This window comes from Leiobunum rupestre, chromosome 3 (assembly GCF_980474605.1).
Source record: "Leiobunum rupestre chromosome 3, qqLeiRupe1.1.hap1, whole genome shotgun sequence".
Lineage (NCBI taxonomy): Eukaryota > Metazoa > Arthropoda > Arachnida > Opiliones > Sclerosomatidae > Leiobunum > Leiobunum rupestre.
This window is the reverse complement of record NC_143386.1, coordinates 16,692,780-16,709,477: the sequence shown is the minus strand read 5'-3', so window position 1 is coordinate 16,709,477 and position 16,698 is coordinate 16,692,780. Positions and strand designations below refer to the sequence as shown.

General features: G+C 37.7%; 1 protein-coding gene across 2 annotated transcripts in view; it reads right to left on the bottom strand.

Annotated features, from left to right (window-relative positions):
• Positions 1 to 16,698, bottom strand: part of pcx (pecanex) — a 79,820-nt gene that overhangs the window by 47,319 nt on the left and 15,803 nt on the right. For both annotated transcript variants that reach the window (XM_090167881.1, XM_090167882.1), the window contains exons 11-16: positions 13,362 to 13,461; positions 12,691 to 13,054; positions 11,923 to 12,182; positions 11,685 to 11,838; positions 11,305 to 11,337; positions 9,952 to 10,126 (exon numbers count right to left, since the gene is read on the bottom strand). In XM_090167881.1, coding sequence (XP_090024007.1) covers positions 9,952 to 10,126; positions 11,305 to 11,337; positions 11,685 to 11,838; positions 11,923 to 12,182; positions 12,691 to 13,054; positions 13,362 to 13,461 — 1,086 coding nt within the window. The remainder of the gene's footprint in view (positions 1 to 9,951; positions 10,127 to 11,304; positions 11,338 to 11,684; positions 11,839 to 11,922; positions 12,183 to 12,690; positions 13,055 to 13,361; positions 13,462 to 16,698) is intronic.

Below are 16,698 nucleotides of genomic sequence, written 5' to 3'. Positions count from 1 at the left end.
TTTTGGACTTTACCATGTAACTAGAACTAATGACATTAACCTTATGGAATGATTACTAATGATGTGGTGAAGTGCTGTGTATACTAATGTTGCCGTAGTTAGGTGTAATAGTTATTATGTATTGTGCCTTTGCAGTCTGAAAGTTAGTTGCTTGTTTGACGTGGGTCAGTAAGGCTGTTCCCTCCTCAGCTCAGTATTAACGTTATAATTTAATACATTGTAAATATAATGTTCTAACAATTAAATATATTTATATTATTTATTTGATTGCATTCATTTCCAGTTAATTAGTTAACATGGTAGCAGAGCGTGGTTTTCGAATGAAATGCGTAATAGTTTGTTTGAACATCAAAGGCCCACAAACAACCCACGTGCTGACTGCGTACTTCAACTATGGCGGAGGGTGGCATGAGTCTATCTGGACACATTCGTAAGCTAGATCCTCTTAATTATAAATCATGGAGATATGAAATGGAACAATTATTAAAGCATTATGGTTATTTATCAATTGTGAATGAAAAGGAATGAGTACCTGTTAGTACTACTGCTGCACCAGTAGCCCAAGATGTTATTGATAAATTTAAGGCCAGAGATGAAAAAGCATATGCTATGATTGCTTTAAGTGTTAGTGAGGGAAACAAGTAGCGAATGATGAATTATCCTATCAGTTAATTGGGTCGTTACCCGAAGAATATAGTCCCTTAGCGTTGCAGATTTATCAGTTTGAAGATGCAACATTTAAGCCCGATGTAATAAAGCCTATGTTATTGGCAGAATATGGTAGACAAGTAGCAAAGGACAATACCTTGCATGATAACTCAAGAGCTTTAGTGGCGAAGAATACGAATTTTAGGCCTAAAGACGACGGCAAGCATGAGAATAAACGAGGTTTTAGAGGAACTTGTTTTAATTGTGACAAATATGGTCACTGTGCGGCTGATTGCAGATTTAAGAAGGGCAATGGAGAGGGAAGGATAAAGATAAAAGGAAGGATGTTACCGTGAATAGAGGTGGCATGTTTGCTACTGCATATAGTGCAGGGGATATTACCCAAGAATGGATTATTGATACGGGTGCAACGCACCATTTCTGTAATAGTAGAGAATGGTTTTATACCTACCAATCCTGTGCGATTCAGGATGTTTCGGTAGGCGAGGGAAAGACGAAAGCTGAAGGTCGTGGGTCTATATGGCTGGAAGTTGCACTTGATGGGAAATTTAATTTTATACATCTTAATGATGTAATATATACACCTGCTATGCGGAAAAATTTATTGTCGGGAAGATGCATGGATAATGCAGGCTGGAAGGGTGTGTTTGAAGAATCAAGGTTAATTGGCTTTTTCCCTCAAGGTCATCCAGCTTTTGAGGCCAAATTAAGAAATAATTTTTATGTACTTGATACTAAAGCTTTGGTCAATGGTCCCCCGGAGGAAGATAGAGAGGCTTATAGCTCTGCAACTAGTATGCATAATAATATTCAATTGTAGCACGCACGTATAGGACACATCAATGCTATTGATTTAAAGTATATGTCTAACCACAAAATGTTAGATGGACTCGATCATATGAAGGGGGAATTCCTAATGTGTGCTCCGTGTCAGCTGGCGAAAAGTACTAAGCAACCGCATAAGAGTCTAAACGACATTAGAAGAACTTGTGATAATGTTAATATATCTATGCCATAACGTCATTGGGGAAATATTTAGTATTAGTGGTTGGCAACCCTGTAAAAATCATAGCGTCCCCATTCTTGTTTTTCTTTTGTGGTCTTACTCCTGACCAAGCCTTTATATCGTTCACTCTACTGTATGTAAAATGTATATTATTAACTATGCCTAATTTAACTAATTAAATAAATAAACTACTCATTATTCATAAAGAAGTTATATTTATTGAACCCATCTACAACAAATGGCATCTCTGCCGGGATCGAGTTAGGGTTAAATTAGGCTTAACATTGAACGTCATAGACATAATGGCGGATGGAGGAGCAGTATCGTTTCAAGGCCAAGTTGAGAAATTAGACTCAAGTAACTACAGAAATTGGCGCTATGAAATGGAGATGGTTCTTAGAGGGCAAGGTGTATGGGAGATAGTAAACCAAACTGAAGTCCCACCTGCCTCTACGGCAGCAGCTGACGTGATATTCAGATATAACCTTCGAAAATCAAAGGCGTATGCCACTATTGGGCTTGGTTTAAACCCCACTGTGAGGAGTATAGTTGATGGGGAGACAACACCCGAAGGGATGTGGGAAGCCCTACGAAAGGCGTATGAACCATCATCTCGTGCCCGCATTGGGACACTAAGGAAACTTTTCTATAACATAGAATATGAAGAAGGAGAATGTATGCCGGCCTTCATAGGACGTATCAATTATGCCAAGAGACAATTAGAGGAGGCTGGCGAAACAGTAACCGATAAAGATGTTTCATACCAACTCATTGGGTCATTGCCGGAAACTTATCAGAGTCTGGTGTCTATCATCTACGATGCTGACGACACGAAGTTTGTCTCTACTACTATCAGAAATCAATTGACTGCAGAATATGGTCGTCAAACAACTCTAAAAGGAGCGACGGTGGTGCAAGCAGCGAATGCATATGCCGTGCAGATACGTAATCAACGGGCAGATGGGAAGACAAAAGATAATAGATATTTCAAAGGGAAATGTCATTTCTGCCATGTATGGGGTCATCGGGAAAGTCAATGTCGAAAGAAGGCAACGCAACAATCGCAAAATAAAGACCCAAAGAAACCTGAAAGAGGAGCTTTTATTGCTTCAGCATTTATGTCAACTACGACGATGTCAAGTAATTGGATCATTGACACTGCAGCCACTCTTGAATACAGTCCGGGCACTACTGGACGACAGTAAATTACCTCATTCGTTATGGGGTGAGTTACTTTATACTGCGGTTGTTCTCCGAAACCGTACCCGACATGCCAAACTAGGAAAGACCGTGCCCCTTGAATTATGGTGGGAAAAGAAACCGAGTGCAAGGTTCCTGAGACGCATAGGTTGTCTGGTATTTATGCATATTCCATCACAGCGTCAACAGAGCAAACTGCATGGTCGAGCAAAACTAGGTATACTTGTTGGTTACGCCAAGAGCACACACGGGTACAGAATATGGTTCCCAGATACCAACGAAGTGAAGGAGACAAAGCACGTCAAGTTCGCAGAACATAAACTGGGGGTGGAGAATGTCAGTGTGGCTCATCACGATAGAGAAGTCATGTTTTGGGCAGCGGAAGAGAGTGTTGGTGGAGAAGTCACAACACCGACACACGATATTACTGAAGACAACCCACCTCAGGAAATGGCTCAGGCAACAGAACCTATACAAACGGAAATCCTGCGTGACGAAACGGCTGGACCACAAAATTTTGTACGACCCGACACTCAAGAGGTTATCGGTCTACCAGTCGGTTGGACAAGACAACTGAGAACACGAAAAACCGGAGCAACAGCTGGTTGCAAAGACATATATTATTACGATCCGGATGGAGTACAAATGCGATCAAAACCAGATGTGCGGAAATATCTTGAGGAAAAGAACCTGAATTACGATTTGGGTTTATTTGATTTCTCCACAAGGGAAACGCTGACACCATCTTCACTGATCACTTCTATAACAGAACAGGATGTATCTGAAATTTTTGAATCTCATTGTACTGAGGTCAAGATACCACAGTCGTATGATGAAGCGATACATTCACCACAACACCGCGAGTGGAAGCAAGCGATGGACAAAGAAATGGAGGTGTTAGAAGACAGGCAAGTGACAGAAGTGGTTCAAAAACCAAATGAGAGAATCATTGGATGTCGATGGGTGTATGCCCTGAAGAAGAATTCGGTAGGAGAAATAATTCGCTATAAGGCACGCATAGTAGCCCAAGGATATGGCCAGATCCCTGGTATAGACTATGAAGAGGCATTTTCACCCGTCATAAATTTTTCACTCATACGTCTCTTTATATCACTGTTCGTGGTTTGTTTTGGTTATGCACATGGACATATGGACATTACTAACGCATATCTATATGGGACATTGGAAGACAATGTATACATGCGACAGATTCCGGGGTATGAAAAAGTAGATCCAGTTCACAATTGCTTGAAATTAAAAAGGGCGCTCTATGGTTTACCTCAAAGTGGCCGGCAATGGTTTAAAGAACTGGACAATAGTTTCAAGGAACTGGGTTTCTTCAAACTGTATGGCACGAATTGCGTTTACTTTAAACCCCTCAGCTTGATAGTTTTAGTTTATGTTGACGACCTTGTTGTTCTCGCTAAAACCGCAGGAGGGATACAGGACGCATACAAGTTATTATCAACAAAGTATTCATTGAAACATCTTGGTCCACTCAAGAAATTACTTGGGGTCATGTTTGACTTCCGAGATGATGGGACACTAAAAATGCATCAGACTGAGTACATCAATGACGTCGGCAAACGATTTGGTATTACGGAATTTAAGTCCATCAGTCTACCGATGGTACAGAATACGGTTTTAACAAAGAAGGACTGTCCAACGACAGAAGAAGACAAAAGAGATATGCAAGACATTCCTTATCTAGCACTTATCGGATGTTTATTATTTATAGCGCAATGCACTCGGCCAGACATTCTCTATTCAGTCATCAAATTATCACAATTTAATGCTAACCCTGGTCGTGTTCATTGGTTTCGGTTGCAACAACTGTTGCGATATGTACTGAATACAGCAAACTACGGACTGATTTATAATCATATTGATAATCCGCAACTGATTCTCTATAGTGACAGCGATTGGGGTGCGGATATAGACAGTAGACACTCTCATTGCGGATTTGTGGTCTACATGGGTTCAACACCAATTTCATGGAGATCGGTACAACAACAATCTATTGCACAGTCGACAGCTGAGGCTGAATATGTAGCGCTAACATATGCACTAACTGAACTGTTATGGCTCGAGCCAATTCTTAATAATCTTAAAGATTTTAATATAAATTGTACTAAACCTTTGGTATTGTGTGACAATCAATCGGCTATTGCCCTTGCTAAAAATAACCGTGAAAATCACCGTTCAAAACATATCGACATTCGGTATCGATTCATCTGTGAAAAAGTGTTTGATGACAAGATATGTAATGTGAGTTATGTGAGATCAGTTGACAATGCTGCAGATATTTTTACGAAAACCTTAACTAAATCTCTTTTCCGTCATTGTTTAACACTATTAAATTTACGAATTTGACTTCAAATTGATATGTCATAGAGGGGGAGTGTGATAATGTTAATATATCTATGCCATAACGTCATTGGGGAAATATTTAGTATTAGTGGTTGGCAACCCTGTAAAAATCATAGCGTCCCCATTCTTGTTTTTCTTTTGTGGTCTTACTCCTGACCAAGCCTTTATATCGTTCACTCTACTGTATGTAAAATGTATATTATTAACTATGCCTAATTTAACTAATTAAATAAATAAACTACTCATTATTCATAAAGAAGTTATATTTATTGAACCCATCTACAACAGAACTGAATGCTTAGAGTTGCTTCATATGGATGTATGGGGGCCAACTCAGGTCCCTTCGTTTGGCGGTGCCAGATATTATTTTACAATAGTAGATGACTTTAGTAGATATACGAAGATCTATATCAAGATAAAGAAAGATGAAGTATTTGATTGCTTTACGAAGTAGAGAGCTTACGTTGAAAAGCAGACTGGACACCATATCAAAACTATTCGTACAGATAATGGGATGGAGTTTTGCGCTGGGTATATCGAAAAGTATTGTAGCAAGGAGGGCATTCGACACGAAAAAACAAATACCTACTCTCCCGCCATGAATGGCGTCGCAGAGATGATGAATCGCACGCTTTTAGATATGGTCAGAGCGATCCTTGAAGATGCCCAATTACCAGCGAAATTATGGGCTGAAATAGTATCTACAGCAGTATATCTCAGAAATCGTCTTCGACATTCTAAACTTGGCAACGCAACCCCAGCTGAAATATTATTTAAATATAAGCCTAGCGCCAGACATTTAAGAAGGATTGGCAGTACTGCATTTATGCATATACCAAAACAAAAACGGCAAAGTAAATTACAACAACGTGCTAAGGAAGGCATACTGGTGGGGTATGCTATGCATACGAAAGGATATCGTATCTGATTTCCTCAGGACAACCAGGTCTTAGAGTGTAAACACGTCTCCTTTGATGAAAATCATCTCGGTATACATTATTTGAAATTATCAAGAGATGATGCAATGTTTCAATATCCATTCACAGACTTTGATGATCTTGATTTATCTCCAACGTTACCAGTAGGAAAGCCGCATACTCCGATGCAGAAAGTACAAGCTGCAAGTACCGATGCTCCGGCCTGCATTGTGCAAGACCAATTACCAGAACAGATATCTGAAACTACGGTCCAGGATGAGTCACGAGTCAATAAAACTTTACCTGATGGTTTTAGCTTGGAAGTAGTCAAGAGAATGTCAGGAACATCAGCAGGAGGATTTGACATTTACTATCGTAATCCTGAGGGAAAGCGTTTACGCTCTCGTAATGATGTTATAACATACCTTCGCAATAATGGTTTAACACATGACATCACTTTGTTTGATTTCCGTAAGAAGAATTTTTAAAGTTTACTATCAGGTCCAGTAGCGGTAGATATACCACCAAAACCAGAAGAACCTTTCGAAGCACTCTGTACTGATGTACTGGTACCTAAAAATTATCCGGAAACCATGAAGTCACCCAAAAAGGACAGGTGGCTAGAGGCGATGAATGACGAGATTCAGACTCTACATACACGGGAAGTTATGCAAGTTGTACCTCGACCCAGTAATAAAAGGGTAGTTGGATGCCGTTGGGTATATGCCATCAAGAAAAATAGTGAAGACAAGATTACTCGTTTTAGAGCACACTTGGTAGCTCAGGGATATAACCATATTGCGGGTGGTAAATTTTAGTCTTATCAGATTCTTCCTTGCCTTATTCGTAATCCAGTTGGGATGGGTACATGAACTTCTGGATATCAAAAATGCATACCTGTACGGATGTCTAGATAGGGAGATATATATGAATTTGATTCCTGGTTTTGAAGCTCATGATCCGGCTCTACATTGCTATTTACTGAGAAAATCACTATACGGCCTTCCACAAAGTGGTAAACAATGGTACGAAGAACTGGATCGGACATTTCGCAAACTTGATTTTCAGAAAGTCATAGGCACAAACTGTGTCTATTGTATTCCTGGGCAGGCTATAATTCTTGTGTATGTCGATGACATACCTATAATAGCGAAGAATCATCAAATATTAGAAGATATAAAAGCAAGAATTGCTCAGCGGTATGAAGTCAAATGCATGGGTCCTATTAAGAAATTACTGGGCGTGGATTTTGAAGTCCGGGAAGACAAGTCAATGAAATTACATCAAACACGATATATTAAAACGGTAGCTACTCGATTTAATATTGATGCGGTAGATCCGGTTTCCATTCCCATGAGCCCTAGTATTATCTTAACGAAGAAAGATTGCCCTGATAAGCCGGGTGAAATAGACATCCAAGAATACCAATCATTAAGTGGATGCTTATTATACATAGCTTTGAAGACGAGACCCGATATATTATACACAGTTATCGCGCTTTAACAATTCAATAATAACCCGGGTTTTGAACATTGGATGCGACTTAGACAAGTACTGAGATATGCGTTATCCACTGCGGGTTACGGACTTATATATAAACGACATTCAGAACTAAGATTAGTTATGTATTCAGACAGTGACTGGTGTGCTGAACTGATTTGGATTACACAGATCATTACCAAAGGACTATCGCTTTGAACTACCTCTATTAAATCCATTAGTGCATTGTGACAATCAGTCAGCGATATTTTATAGCGAAACTTGTGTGGAAAATAATAAATCTAAACACATAGATGTTCGGTACCACTTCGTCTGTGATCATTTAGCTAATGGACTGTTCGGTTTAAAATATGTTGCCTCGAAATATAACGTAGCGGATAAATTTACGAAATCATTAAATAGAGAGAAATTAGAAGGCTTTGTAAAATTATTATCGCTCTCAGAGTAAACTAAGTAATTATTGTGTCTCAGTTCAAGTTAAATTTTTTAGTATGTTAAAGTAGGGTAGGTGTTATAATTGGACTTTTTGGACTTTACCATGTAACTAGAACTAATGACATTAACCTTATGGAATGATTACTAATGATGTGGTGAGTGCTGTGTATACTAATGTTGCCGTAGTTAGGTGTAATAGTTATTATGTATTGTGCCTTTGCAGTCTGAAAGTTAGTTGCTTGTTTGACGTGGGTCAGTAAGGCTGTTCCCTCCTCAGCTCAGTATTAACGTTATAATTTAATACATTGTAAATATAATGTTCTAACAATTAAATATATTTATATTATTTATTTGATTGCATTCATTTCCAGTTAATTAGTTAACAGCACCGTCGATAAAAGGGTGAGACGGGGGACTCGGGGCAGGCAGTTTGAGAGTGTCCAAGCGGGGCCACGTACAGCGGTTGATCTATTGGTTTTGTTTTTTCTCCCATGAGTGAGAGTCCACTGAGAAATAAGGTAATAAATTTGAATTCTGTTGATTACATTGGTGTCTTCTCTATTTATTTAAGGACTTGGTTCCCATTTCAATGGGATAAGGTCGTGGGCCCCGGGATTTTTAAGTTACGAACGTGTTCTAAACACACAGGGTTTCGGTTTTCCCAAAAACCGTTACAGTACTACATTTTACTTTGCCTTCGGATTAAGCCACTTGATGTTGTGCACAACCGCGAAGCTAAGCTTGGTCTTCATTTTTCCATTACACAGTTTCAGCAGCTAATAAGACCACCGTAATCCATCGTCTAAGACTTTCCTGTTCCAACGTTAGCAAAGATCGTAGATGTTACAGTTAACCTAGCCCCAACGTTAATATTTTTATATTGAGCGCTCCGAACGCTTTATATTGAAATCCGTTAAAAAGGAGTGCGGTGCGATTAAAATTAACGGCAGTGCATAGTAGTGCATTGAGGGTGCAATCAATTGGGGTAATTATTTTTATCAATATGAGATGTGGGTATGACTGTCGGAAACCTAGCCCCCAAGTTAACATTTTAATATTGGATGCCAAGATATTTGATATTGAAATACGTCAAATCTTCTAAAGGAGTGTGGTGCAATGAGAACTAACTGCAGTGCATGGTAGTGCTTTGAGGGTGCATTCGATTAGTCACGTTTTAATTATCAAAATCGAAAGTGGGGGGGCTTTCGTTAACTTAGTCCCCGGCAAATATTTTCATTTTTAAAAGCTTGGAAAGAATAAATTCTATTATATATCCTACAGGGGTACGGTGCAATGAGAAATCTCTGTGGTGCATGGTATTGCATTATTGGTACATTCGATTAGGCATGTTTTCATCAATATCGGATACTACGACACATTCATTTTTTTAAATTTCCCATCTCTTTATGAGGGTGCAATAAAACTTAGCCTCCACTTTGATTTTAGAGTTTACCACCTTCCCCTGATGGTGCACAAAATATTTTTGGTGTTGCACTACGGCGCATGATGGGTGCAATAATGTGCACTAACTAATTTGACATTTGCACCCCTGGGAGGGCTAGCTTAATGGAGCCAGCAAGTGAGGTATGTCAAATAGTAAGTTGAGGTAAGCCTTAACAGTACCCATCTTAGGTTCTAGAGCTGAATTTTGCTTACCAAATGCAAGTTAGGGTAAACCATAGCAAATACCATGGTTTCCCTTACTCATGGCTGAGTAGTTCATTAATTTGACTTATTTTAAAAATAACATTTGAACATTTATAAAGCCACGAAGCCAAAGATTAAATGCTGGTTTTAACATTTACCGCCATAAACACTTTTATTTAATACAATTTAATTAAATGTTTATCTCACCTGTAACAACATCTCTGGATTTGTATAAAATACCTTCAATACTAAAAACGATTCCATAAAAAGAGACTGAAGGATAAAAGGTGTAAAATGAGAGTACCGTCTCCAATATCACTAACAGCAAGCAACATATACAGAAGTACACGGGCCGGCTGTATAAAACAATTCGGTTGTACCCCTAGAGCAAAAATGTTTTCAAGTATATACTAACAATGTTGGATGAAAATTTCATAAATAATATCAGAAGTATATATTAAATCATTAGTTAGTTCATTAAAATGAAGCATGTCCCTTTAAGGCTTCAAGACCATTTCTTATGGATGCAAAATTGCTGCCAAACTGCAGGTGTGTACATCACACCTTAAAGGGCAACGCAAGTGGTCATGCAGGGGGGGGGAACTATGTTTTCTTCAACAAGCCGCCGTAAGTAGGTTTTCCAAGGATGATTTTATACAGCGCGAAAGCCTTATTCTCCTTGGTGTAGCCACGTGGCGCAATTTCACTCTCATACGCAAATTTTTCAATTTTCTTCGCTGAGTTAGCTCTCAATCAACGAACCCAGGAATTTAGGCCTAGCTTAATTTATTTATTATGGAGAAAAGAACTGGGTTAGTTTCCGAGAGTTGAACTTTGATATTTTTGATATAACAATGTTTTGGAATAAAATTATTTGTGAATTGAATATTTTTAATAATGGAAGTTGAAACATTAGTCCTTGGATGCGGTAAATCTCTGCCGCTAGCCTCACAGTGGATTAAGAAAATTCAACACCACACACACTCCTATATCCCGTCTCCCTTAACAATTTCCCTATCATTATACCCCGACAGAATATTTATCTTTTTTTATTACATTTATTTTGTAGAAGTTTAGGATCCGATTTGTCGGTAAGCACGGAGACTTCACTTTCCTCGGCAATTTTCGCGACTAAAGAATGCATGGATTTTGCGTAAAAACCGCGAGAGGCACATTTATACAAAATAAATTCGGCAAATATGGTTCTGCTTTTTTTACAGAGGAAAAGGCTATGGCAGATAGCGCATGCGCAGTCGTTCTTTTTATCCATAAGATAATTTGCCCCCCTGCATGGTCACTTGCATTGCCCTTTAACCATTATCAATGGTGTTCCTCGACTAATGATGTTAAATATAGAGATTATAAACATTTGTTTACTTATAATACATATTTTCCTAAGACGTTAGGAGCCTGAGAAGGTGTTTTAATCAAATATAACACGTGCAGGAAGACTAACCATTAATAAAAAGATTTATTACATACTTCTGATAATATTCATTGCTTTACTTAAGATGCTTAGGTAAATTAATACATTCCTAATTAAGTTTTAACGATACTTACATGCGTAGGAGAGGCTGCATCTGGTTGAACACTCTAGAACAAAATAGAAACTTCAATGTAATAAAACAAAATTAATCCAAAAATGTTTATAAAGCGTTAGTCACGGAAATGATTTACGTAAAACTTAAAAGGTAAATGAGAGAAGAAGTAAGACCATATTTTTATTGTCATTCTTCACCAGTTTTTTTCTTAGCTCATTTACTATACAATGAAGTTCATTTCCTTTGATATCTTACAAATTAAATTTACGAGTACATGAACCACAACTGTTCACAAGTTAATTTTAAACATTTAAGGTTCTTGTCTTCACGCATACATATCAATAATTTTATTAAAACCGTAAGGACAATTAAGTAACTAATTTTAAATCAAGCACATACTTTCATCAAGGTGTACTGACAGCTTGCAATAACAAAACAGAAAATAAAGGTCCATATATCATGATAGAAATTGAAACAGAGAACTAGAGCACCCAAGGCAGCTACCAGCACTGCCAACAGGATTGACAATCCATTCTCCATAATACTAACGTTCCTAAGAAAAATAAATGTTTCATATTCTTTTAAATATTATATACCACCAAAAATAATACTATGTATTCCACGAGAAATTACTAACCTATCAAGCAATGCTAAAAGAGCTAGCCTTTTAAATCCAACTTTTATATACATTGAAGGCAAAAGCCAAAATTTGTAATATTCCCTTGGCTTCTTTTGATGGCTACTACCAATACCAGGGTAATTCATTCGACAACTGGACATCAAATCTGTCTCAGTACCTCCTTGTGAACTTCCAGCTTGGGAGATATTTGAATCAGCACCAGTACTAACTTCAGCATCTAGACCAGGATTTGTAGCAGTGGCACGCGGTACAAGACTCTAGATAATACAGAACAGTTGATTTTATTAAGGTTGAAGTTCAAGTTCCTAGAGCACAATTATTACAAAAAATAATAGCGTTAAGAGCAGCATTTCAAAATATTAAATTTCATTTTCTGTCCAAGTGAAATCACACTGTTCATTTTTGAAAGCACCCAACAACATTATGTTTCAAGTCAGTTAGCTAAGGGCTCGACCAAGATGATACAATTTAATAAAGAGTGAATGATCATAACATTTTGTATAATAAAGAGTGAACTATGATATATTTGTTCATGACCAAACAAATACTAACTATACAAATTGTTTTGAACAAGAATCAGAATGAATACTTTTGACCTTAAAGAGCAAATAATTAACTATCAAATTTAAGGTACGTAGTATCATAGTTCATTTAATACTCATAGTTATAAGCCCTTGTATAATTGTTATTCTGACTTATATTTTCAATAGTTAATATACTGTAATTGAAATAAAGGAAACGTACAAAAAGAAATTAATTTATTACCCAGCAATTTGGGAGCACCCTTGATATTTGCGATGTGCTGTTAATAGGAATAAAAGGAGAATCAACTTCAGTTGCTAAGCTTCCATGGACAGAGCTTCTCTCGTGTGTTCCACTAGCTACTCCAGAAGATGTAGAACAGACTCTCATCAAGCCCGATAGATTTGAAAAGTCAGGAGGAATAAGTTCAGAAATAGGTGACCCAAAATCCATGGGATGGTGAGTAGGCTGATGACTATGCATCGGAATATAAAGGTGTCGATAGCGAAGGCTGGCGGATCCATGTTTGGGGACATGTAATAGAGCAGCAGGACTGTCCAAATTAACGGTGGAGCCCGATGAAGAGGAACGTCTTGATGCATTTTCCCTAAACATTGAAGTAAAATTTTTGTTCGTTCAAACATGAAATGAAAAACCAAGAACTGAAAGTTACAGGAGAAAACATTAAAATCACAATTATTGGAAATTGGATTTAGAAAAATTAACCAAAAACTAATTAAAAGTGATTTGTATTCATAACTCTTTCAATTTTATATTATATTTTTTAATTTATTTATATCATCTACGTGTATTCTAGTTGTGTGCCAATTGCCATAACTTTAAAAAAAAAATCAATTGGCCAGTTCATTTAGGCCTAAAAATATCACTAATGTACAAAAACAAAAAGTACATACCATTTTCCTTCTGCAGAATCTGCCTTATTAGAAGCATTGGAACTGAGCCCTTGAGCAACTCCAGAGCTGTTTTCATCAAATGTATATGTCAACCAATTACCTGAAACACCACCCAAAGAAAAACCATCTATTTAATAGCATGGCATTATTAACATTGTGAATTGGTTAAATTATCGAACTTAAAGGCACTCTTATATTATATTAAGTTTGTTTTAATAATCAATCATAAGTGTTTTTTTCTTTCCAAACTGAAATTTCTGCCATATGCTAGTGTGCCGACTGTTGTCTGAAAAAGAAGCACCGCAGGAAGATTATCCAAATCTACACGGATAGTCAGGTTGCCCTTAATGCTTTAAACCAGTATTGTATCACTTCTAAACTGTTTCTTAGCTCCTTAGATCTCCTTTTTGATCTTGAGACGCAAAATAGAGTTCCACTTTATTGGTTACCTGGTCAAAAAGGGCATCACAGAAACGAAATGGCTGACGCCAGCTTGGCCAAGGAGGGCGGAAAAGCTGGGTTTAGTAGGCCTGAACCTGCTCTACCCATCCCCCGTGACCTAATACACAGCCTGTTCTCCAAGTAAATGTCGGATCGCCAACTCAAGCTTTATTACTGTTGTCAGTGATGACCCAATTTGTAGGGCTCATCTGGCTGGAGGAAATTTCTGCCTCTCACATTCTCTGTAGCTGTGACTATTATGCGGCTCAAAAGTTTGAGCATCTCGGTATGCTTCGGTTGGAGACGCATGATTCCTTCAAGATCCCAGCCAAGCGGATTCTAAGCTTTTTGTTGGGAATAGGAATTTTTACTTAAACACAGGGGTTGAAGTGCGCGGCTTGCCCCCTTTCAATAGTAATAATATAAGTCTGTTTTAATTATCAATCATAAGTGTTTTTGTCTTTGTGCTCTACATGGGCAGATTGTCAAATAATCCATAAATGAGACCAGTTAAGTTGGCCCCACTATCGTTGACTCTACAAACTAACTATTTGAATAAAAGGCACCCATTATTAACCACCAATACAAGGCTCAGTGCGTTCTCCCTTTAGCAATTTCAACATGGTGGATGGAAAACCTAATGAGGTATTAGAAGAACATCTACTTTTCCTAAATTAAATGATAACAATAAATAGCTTATGGAAGGATGATATGAAGATGGTGATGTATGAATCTGGCCTCTGGGGAGTGATTCATGGTACGGATAAAACGCCAGAGGGCGAGGGAGTTAGTGCTAACAAGAAGAGGGCTTAAACAGAAAGAGTGCAGCGTGCATTGTCCAAGATATATCTTGAAAACCCCCACAAGAGAATTATAGGTTCCTGTTGTACTGCAGAGGCATAGGTGTTGTTGGCTGCTACACATGAACCGAAGTCACGAGCTTGTATTGCTGCTTTATGATCGGAGTTTTTGGTTTTACACTATAGGCCACCTGAGTCCATGTCTACTTTTACACTTCCTCTTTTTATGTTGAGTAATACATTAAATAGGGCGAAACGTTTGTGGTTTCTGAAACCTCTTTACTCTTTTTAGCCAAGTCATCATACAGTTCCCACTTGTCAATTAGACGGAATGCTAAACAGACATAATAACCTATTATATCGAGAGTATTTAACCTTTGAAACGATGCAATGGCTCAGGCATAGTATATCAAATCTTCAAAGGTAATTGGTTTATGCACGTTTTAAATTTTAATTACTATCACGCTAGATTTTCCGATATATCAATTAGTTCTATGAAAAAGTTATAATTTGGGAAGTATTTAGTCTTGACAAAATTACACGCACTCCTATGGGCAATGTGTTCTGATTAGAGGATAAATCAGTTCTGGCAAGTTCAGTAATTTGATTTTCATATGATGTTCAGAGTTAAGTTAACTACAGCGGCCTCATTGATTTTAATTTTTATTTTGCTTGCATCTGATAGACCTTGTCACGTAGATAGCTAGGGTATTTTTGTTTTGGCCACATATGATTATTTAATTTTTCAATTTAATAAAAAAAATTGCACATTTTTGGGCATTTTCACGTTTTTTGTTTTAATTATGTTAGGACATCTAGGGTGCATGAATCAGAATGCTAAAGGTGATAGGCAGTGCCATCTGGTGGCAAATGGAAAACAGCTCCTTTTGTAACTCATCAGATTAGTCTCTTGGTACTGATGGTAGCTGGTAGATAGATAGGAATATGCTCCCCAGTGATTTATTAACTAATTATAGTAACATGTATATACTGTAAATAATAGCTTATTTTATTAAATTAATAAACCTTGACAATTTAACAGCACCTTGGGCGTTTTTTATTGTTATGTGTTTAACAATTGGTAGCAGAGCGTGGTTCTCGAGGTGATGTAACAGTTTAAAGCACACCACGGCACATTGCCGATTTATGGCTTGTTACATTGCGAGGGTGAATAATACGGCTGGCAAGTTATCACAAGCGGGAAAGACACTGGGCGATGATGAAATCGCATATCAAATGATTTATAAATTACCTCCTGAGTATGATAATGTGGTTAGTCGGGCTTATGCGCTATCAGACACCGAATTTATTCCTTCCAATGTTAAGCGCTTATTGGTTGCTGAGTACGAACGTATAAGAAGAGGAGAAATAGATGAGGGAAAGGGAGATAAACATATGGTTGTAAAAGCTTATTCTTCCAGACATGAGAAGCAGACAAGGGAGGACTTGAAGAAAACATATTGTAAGCCAGTGTATAAATCAAGCGATAACCAACCCTCAAATAATGCTTGTTATACCTGTGGAAAAGATGGGCATTTCTCCCGAGATTGCAGATTCAAGAAGAAAATTAATAAAGGAAGAAATAATAGACAACAACAACAGAACAACTCTGGTGCTACTTTCTTGTTGTTTTTTGTTTTGTTGATTCACATAATCTCCACGTGACATACCGCGAGTTTCTAAGAATCTATGTTTCCCACGCCTGACAATACTTGGTAGGGTATGCCTAGGTACTGTCCTCTAGGTTGCGTTACAGAACGCCCATCCCTTTTTGGTAATGGGGCTAGGGTGGAGCCGCGCGACCCTAGCACCATCGTAATCTCCGCGTCAAACTCTATCTTATCCGCCAAAAATAATTATAAAACAAGATGAGGTTGCTTTATTTTACTTTTGCCAATAATTGTAATAAATATTTACAATAAGTAATAATAATAATTATTTATAATTATATTAATTATTATGGTGCGCACTGTTTAATGTGGTTCAAAATATGTGCGTTTGATAAGAAATAATTATTATTGTAAACTTGTATGGCCATAATATGAAGACTGTGGTGCGTAATGGGCGTTTGAATAGCACATTATTTTGGGTGAGGT